Source organism: Myotis myotis, unplaced genomic scaffold (assembly GCF_014108235.1).
Source record: "Myotis myotis isolate mMyoMyo1 unplaced genomic scaffold, mMyoMyo1.p scaffold_m19_p_2, whole genome shotgun sequence".
NCBI classification, from domain to species: domain Eukaryota; kingdom Metazoa; phylum Chordata; class Mammalia; order Chiroptera; family Vespertilionidae; genus Myotis; species Myotis myotis.
The window spans coordinates 103,554,661-103,562,186 of record NW_023416324.1 but is presented as its reverse complement, the minus strand read 5'-3'; the positions used below and the strand labels follow the sequence as shown (position 1 = coordinate 103,562,186).

The following is a 7,526-nucleotide window of genomic DNA, read 5'->3' as shown; positions in this document are numbered from 1 at the left end:
CCTGTTCTGTGAAAGATATACCCACAGGGTTACAGGGATCCTTCCGGCTGCAAGGTGGGGCAGCCAGCCGCTTTACGGTGATTAGGTCACCGGTTCTTGGGGGAGTCCACCAGGTGTGCCCAGTCGAGACACATGACCAGGAGGTGCAGAAGTAGTCTACCACGCTCCCACATGAGTTTTGTGTGCAAGTCAGGGTCCACGTCCGCGAGTGCCCAGGGCAAATATAAAAATGAAGGTTCCGCCACCTGATGTCTATTCCATGGAGTCTTCCGGTGAAAAGGGTCTGGAGGTCTACTCGGAGCTCTGGGAACCATGCATCCTTGGGATGAAGTTGGGAAGTCTGATTAAGTACTGTCCCCGAGCTGGTGTCTATGATCTGCCAGGTAAGATCGTAAGGGGTGTGAGGACTCTCGGCAGCATGGGCGACAGCGAACAGAGTCAACAGAGTTACCAACATTAGGCGGGTCGAATGCGCCGTAGTTTGAGCTTGAGCGGGTTGTGCTGATTGGGATCGAGGCTCAATTGTTTGATGAGGTCCTCCCGGACTGCAGAGGGATCAGCTGGGCGGATGTGGGTATGATGAACCCAGGTAGCGACACCGTCTACCTTGAGAGCGGTGGGTGTAGTCAGCACTGTGACGTAGGGGCCCTTCCAACGTGTCTCAAGGGTCTCCCGGCAGTGCCTCTTGACGAACACCCAGTCTTCCGGTCTGTACTAAGGAGGCGTCGGGGTTGGGCCAGCCTCGTAGATGGCATGGAGGCGTGGCCAAATGTCCTCGTGCGCCCTCTGGAGCCCTCTTAAGAGAAAAGATATTTCTTGATTTTCAAATTCAGCAAGAAGTTCAGCTTTAAGGTTAGTAATGATAGGGGGTGGCCTGTCAAACATGATCTCGTAGGGAGTAAAACCCAGGGTGTAAGGGGAGTTCCTCATCTGGTAAAGGGCATACGGAAGGAGAGTCACCCAGTCCCCGCCAGTCTCCATGGTTAATTTGGTAAGGGTCTCTTTTAGAGTTCTATTCATTCTTTCTACCTGCCCTGAACTTTGGGGCCTATAAGCACAATGCAATTTCCAATCTGCCCCTATAGCCTTGGCTTTTGCCTCTGTTACCTGTGAAATAAAAGCTGGTCCGTTGTCTGACCCTATCATAGCAGGAAATCCATACCTGGGTAGGATGTCTTCTAGCAGTTTCTTGGCTACCGTCTGAGCTGTTTCATGCTTGGTTGGGTATGCCTCTACCCGTCCGGAAAAGGTGTCTACAAATACTAAAAGATATTTGTAACCATACTTCCCTGGCTTGATCTCAGTGAAGTCTATCTCCCATTGAGCCCCCAGCTTGGTTCCTCTGAGCCTGGTTCCTTTTTCACTCGACCCGGCCCTTGTGTTCGTGAGTTGGCAGGTCTTATACAATTTGATTTATTTTGGAGTCTTGTTGATGAATCTTGATTCCGGCATGCTGGATTAAGTCCTTTAATTTCCGGGTCCCCAGGTGGGTGGACCAGTGCATGGGTCCTAACACTGAGACTCCGAGCCGGTCCGGCAATATGAGCTCCTTGTCCGGTGTATACCACCATCCCTTTATCTCCTGGGCTAGGGGAAGTTTCCTGATCCGCTGCAACTCCTCCTGGTAGTATCTGGGCTGGGCTGGTAAAACTGGGTCCTCTGGGTCCAGTAGTTGTAGGGCCATGGTGGGGACCGAAGTAAGGGCCGCTGCCTTGGCTGCCTGGTCAGCCTTCTAGTTACCTCTTGCTACCGGGTCGTCTGTCTTCTGGTCCCTTGGCAGTGGATAATGGCTAACTTGGCAGGAAGCCATAAGGCTGTAAGCAGTTTGAGTATCTCCTGCTTATTCTTTATAGTCCACCCTTCTGCCGTCAGTAACCCCCTCTCCTGATAGATTGCCCCATGAACATGAGCTGTGGCAAACGCATAACGACTATCTGTGTAGATGTACAGCTGTTTTCCAGCTCCCAGGGTCAGCGCCTTAGTGAGGGCGACAAGCTCTGCTTGCTGGGCTGACGTCCCGGAGGGTAGAGCCTCTGCCCATACAGTGTCCGTTTCAGTGGCCACTGCTGCCCCCGCATACCTGTGCCCATCCCGTATGAAGCTGCTCCCATCCGTGAACCAAGTGGCCTCAGCATCTGGGAGGGGCCGGTTGGTCAGGTCCTTTCGGAATCCATGTAGTTGCTCTAGGATTCCCACACAGTCATGTAGTGGGGCATCTAAGTTGGGGTCAGGCAGCAAAGTATCGGGGTTAAGGGCCCCATTAGGGTGGAATCGCACTCTAGGAGGGTTGAGTAGGAGGCTCTGATAGTGGGTCATACGTGCATTGTTCATCCATCTGTCAGGAGGCTGTTTTAGGACTCCCTCAATGGCATGCGGGGTTGTGATCCAGATTTCCTGCCCCAGGGTCAGTTTGTCAGCATCCTTGACTAAGAGCGCGGTTGCCACAATAATTCTTAGGCATGGCGGACAGCCGGCAGCTACTGCATCCAGCTTCTTAGACAAGTACGCTACTGGACAGCTTCAGGGGCCTAAGGCTTGAGTTAAAACCCCCTTCACTATTCCCTTGCGTTCGTCTACAAAGAGGCGGAAGGGCTTTGTAATGTCTGGCAGGCCCAGGGCTGGAGCAGCAAAAAGGGCTTTCTTTATCTGGTTAAAGGCAGTCTCTTCTTCCTCAGTCCATCCAAACGCCCTCCCCTCCTTGGTAGCTTCATATAGGGGCCTGGTGATCTCAGCAAAACTCGGTATCCAGAGGCGGCAGTAGCCGGCTGATCCTAGGAATTCCCTTACTTCCCTTCGGGAGGTGGGGGTAGGGATTTTCAGGACAGTCTCTTTTCTGGCATCTGACAACCGCTGCTGTCTGCCCTCTAGGATGTATCCCAGGTAACTTACCCTCTATGCATATCTGAGCCTTCTTCACAGATGCCCGGTACCCTAAGGTCCCCAAGGTACCCTAAGGTGGCCAGCAGATTCCAGGTCCCCTGCTCACAGTCCTCGGCCGTGTCGGCAGCAATCAGGATGTCATCTACGTACTGGAGGACAGTGAGGCCGGGTGCTCCCTCCTGTACTCACCCAGGTCCTCGTGTAGTGCCTCGTTGAAGATGGTGGGTGAATTCTTGAACCCCTGGGGCAATCGTGTCCAGGTTAATTGTCCACTGTAGCCCTCATCCGGGTCGTGCCATTCGAAGCCAATAAGGGTTGGCTTTGAGGCGCCAACAGCAGATTGAAGAAGGCATCCTTTAAGTCCAATACTGTGTACCAGACTCTAGAGCAGCCGTGGGCAAACTACAGCCCGCGGGCCAGGTCTGGCCCATTTGAAATGAATAAAACTATTGAAAAAGAGACCATACTCTTTTATGTAATGATGTTTACTTTGAATTTATATTAGTTCACACAAACAATCCATCCATGCTTTTGTTCTGGCCCTCCAGTCCAGTTTAAGAACCCATTGTGGCCCTCGAGTCATAAAGTTTGCCCACCCCTGCTCTAGAGGGTGCCAAAGAGCTTAAGAGAGTATATGGGTTGGGAACAGTTGGGTGTATATCCATGACTCTTTTATTTACTTCCCGGAGGTCCTGTACTGGTCAGTAGTCATTCGTGTGAGGCTTCCTGACTGGCAGGAGGGGGGTGTTCCAGGCAGATTGGCAGGGAACTAGTACCCCTAGGCTTCGCAGTCTCTGGATGTGAGGCTTGGATTCCCTTCCCGGCCTCCTGAGACATAGGATACTGCTTGACTCTTATTGGGCCTTCTTCTGGTTTTAGCTCTACCAGGGTTGGGGTCCTGTGAGTGGCTAGTCCTACACCCCCCGTCTCTGGCCAAGCTGTGGGGAATTCTTGTAGCCATCTGTCCATGTTGCTTTCTACTGGGGATGGCCCCTGGTGGAGGCGGTACTCATCCTCTAGTCTCAGGGTCAAAACCTGGATGGGGTGGCCTTTGCCATCAGTGACCTGAGGCCCCCCTTGTCTGAAAGTTATCTGGGCTCCAATCTTGGTTAGTAAGTCCCGTCCTAATAGTGGCATACCGGTAAGGGAATTCTGGAATCACCAAAAAGGAGTGGGATACCCAGCCCGTTCCTAGATCTACCGTTCTTCAGGTAGTCCATGAATACTGGCTCATACCAGTTGCCCCTTGTACCCAGGACTTCTTATTGGCTAGCTTCCCCTGAGGTGTGCGGAGGACCGAATGTTGTGCTCCAGTGTCGACAAGGAAGTCAACAGGGGTCCCCTCCACTCTAAGAGTTACCCTGGGCTTGGGGAAGGGGTCTGAACCCCGACTCCCCTAATCACTCAGCTCTTCCAGCTCTAAGATTTTCACTCAGTCAGTCTTGCTTCCCTTCCCGCCGGCCTTCTTTGGACCCAGTGCCCTATCTCTCTGCAGTAAGCACACTGATTCTTCTGCAGCCTTCTTCTCCCACCCTGGGCGGCCTCCTTAACTTCCTCCTGGTTATTGGCAAGTCGGCAAAGGCGGCAGTTCCATTCTTCAGGGGAGTCCACGGTGGTGGCTAGCAGAATCTTGACCAGGTTTCAGGTTTGCTTGTCACTGGCAGCCACCATGGCGCGAGCCTGTTTATCTTCAGGAGGCTCCCAGTTGTTATACACCTTCTCGGCTACCTCCAGCAAGTCCTGCAGACTTTTTTCTCCTAATATATCTACTTTCTGCAGCTTCTTTCTAATGTCTGCAGCTGATTGGTTCACAAAACTCATGATTACAGCTGCTTTACTCTCAGGAGCTTCTGGATCCATGGGGGTATAGGTGCGGTATGCCTCCATGATCTGTTCTAAAAAGGCAGCTGGAGACTCATCCCTTTCCTGCTGAACATTTCCTACCTTGGCAAAATTAGTGGGCTTCCTAGCAGCCATTCAGAGACCCCCCATTAGAGTCTGGTGGTAGACCCGGAGCCTCTCCTTACCTTCTGCCATGTTGAAATCCCATTCAGGCCTAGTTAAGGGAAAAGAGACATCTATCTGGGCCTGGTTGGTGGTTAGGTTCCCGTCCACGCCTGGAACCACTTTCCGGGCCTCATTGAGGATTCTTTCCCTCTCCTCAGTTGTGAACAGGACCTGTAAAAGCTGCTGGCAGTCGTCCCATGTAGGCTGGTGGGTGAAAAGTACAGAGTCTAACAAATCAATAAGTCCCACCGGCTTCTCAGAGAACTTAGGATTCTGAACCTTCCAGTTGTAAAGGTCACTAGTGGCGAGAGGCCAACAGTGATGGGGCTGATTGCCATCCGCATCTGGGGGGCCCACGGTTTGCAAAGGCAGAGTCTTAATAGTGGAGTCGGCGGCCAGGGCAGACTGCTCCATCTGAGCCCTTTGTCTAGTCAAGGGCGGGCTTCCCACTGGAACTCCTCCCCAAACCCCTCCCGGAACTCCTCCTCCAACCACTCTCGGGGCAGCGTCTGCTTCCCCTGATGGGGGAAGGTCGGGTCTCTCTGGCACCCTAGGGAGCTGATACAGGGGAGGAAAAATTAGTTCTTCTTCAGTTCCCCCCTGAAAGACAGGGTAGAGGGGAGCTGATGGCGGGGTGACTTTCTTCTCCTCCTTTTTCTTCTCCGTTTCCTGCAAGGCAAGAATAGGTCTTGGCTCGAGAGGGCACGGGGCTAGGAAGGGCTTAAGCCAAGAGGGTGGGTCCTCCACAAGGTCCTGCCAAATAGTAATGTAAGGGAGTTGATCAGGATGACTCCCCTTCGGCCAGGAGATGACATCCCTGACCCAGCGGATGGTAGGGAGATCGAGAGTTCCCTCTGGCAGCCATCCAATGTTGAAAGCTGGCCACTCGCTGGAACAGAAAATCTGCCACCGGCTCTTTTGTACCTCCACATTGAGGTTGTTAGCCCTTCCCTTAACCTCTTTGAAATGATCAATCATAATACTTAAAGGAGTAGTCTGAGTCTGTCCCATAATGTCTGTCCAGTAAGTCCACAGAATAAAACAGAAAAACACAGAAACAGACAAACAAAAATCCCCCCAAAACAGCCTTCCTACTCCGCAGAAACAAAACTGAAAGCTAGACGATGGCCATGCGCCAACCGGCGGGAGCGACCCACCTCGTCTCAGATCCTCGAGGGGAATCCACGTCCTTCATGAGGGGATTCCACGTCCCTCCTGAAGGAGGATCGGAATGTCTTCCAACTCCTCCCACCCGGGGTCCTCCAGTGCGTCCACCTAGACTGCTTCGGGCACGACCAGAATTTCAGAAATGAGCTCACACAGGACAGAACACACAACACACAGACACCTACCGTGGTCAGTCAGGCTCTCCAGGTTGGGGTCCCTCGTGGGTTTTGGGGATCCCGGACGAGCCCCCAAATGTTATGCCCAGATTTCAAGATCCCCAAAGACAGACCACTAGGGAGCCAAGTCCAATGCAAAAGCAAAGAGCCTTTATTCAAGCCGGGCTCGGTCCCTCTGCTCCACTGACACAACGGCAGCATGTGAAGAGAGACGAGCCCCCAGAGAACAAAGATTTTATAGGGCTAGTCATTTGGGTGGGCTTAGGTGGGTGACGTGGGTGACAGTGACTGGTCAGTTTCAGGTCAGGGTTTTATTCCAGGTTTTTCAGCAGGGTCTTACAGCAGGGACTTACAGCACAAAGGGCAGGAAATGACTAACGCATTCCTGGGCCTGAGCCATACCCCGCTACCTCCTGATTGGTCAAGGGTGGCGCACAAGGAGCATCCTATGGTATAGCCTAATTTGGACCTTAGCCGCGTTTTTGGAACGTCATTAGTCCACTCAGGTTGTGGTTGGGGAGTTGGGACATTTCTAGCATTCCTGTGGTTACTCCCAGTAGGGAGGTCAGGTTGGGGACCCAGCTTTACAAGATGGAGGATAGTCAGTCCCGCTTTGTCCTTTCAGTAATATTGTTGATCTGGCTAAAGACTGTTCATGTGTTTCATTTGAGAAAAATCACTGTTACACTTCAATAAGAAGATAAAACGAAGCTGAACGAAGAAATGATTCCTTCTCTTGGCCTCTCCCCTTGGCTACACTCTCAACTCCTTCCAGTTCCCAATGGTGAGGGGGAAAGAGAAGCACCCCTCACTGACTAGCATACGGACTGCAATGGGTCCGACTGCTGAAGGAGTAGGTCTACCAAATGTGAAATGAAGACTGCCTTCCTGCCTGGTGATCATTCACTTTCTCCCCTTGTCCCCTAGTGCCTAAATGTCCCCCTGCTCTCTGCCCCAAAGCCTTACTTGATAGTAAATGTTCCTCTCAGAGAACACTTAAATAAGTTTTGAACAAAAGGATGGAGTGTCCCAATAGTTAACACTTCAAGTTGCAGGATGGATGGGCAAGGAGTCATCTGAGCCTTTTTAACACCCCTGGAGGAATATAACATGCAACTGAAATGCAGGCCTGACTGGGTTTTGTGGGATGTTCCAATCTTGGCTCTGCCTTGGGCAAGTTTGTATCCCCTCTGTGCCTGTTTCCTCATCAAAATAAACTTAGCCCTATCCTTACTGCATACAGTTTTTATAAGGGTTAAATGAGCTCCATATAAAAGTTAGAAAAGTGACTGACAT

At 51.9% G+C, this 7,526-nt stretch overlaps 1 protein-coding gene across 1 annotated transcript; it reads right to left on the bottom strand.

The window, feature by feature from the left end:
* Positions 1–1,746: 1,746 nt before the first annotated feature.
* Positions 1,747–5,898, bottom strand: LOC118675618. Its single transcript, XM_036348488.1, is given in 6 exon segments — positions 1,747–2,507; positions 3,070–3,234; positions 3,657–4,023; positions 4,025–4,333; positions 4,336–4,509; positions 4,561–5,898. Coding segments are annotated over 6 exon segments (3,114 nt in total).
* Positions 5,899–7,526: the final 1,628 nt, after the last annotated feature.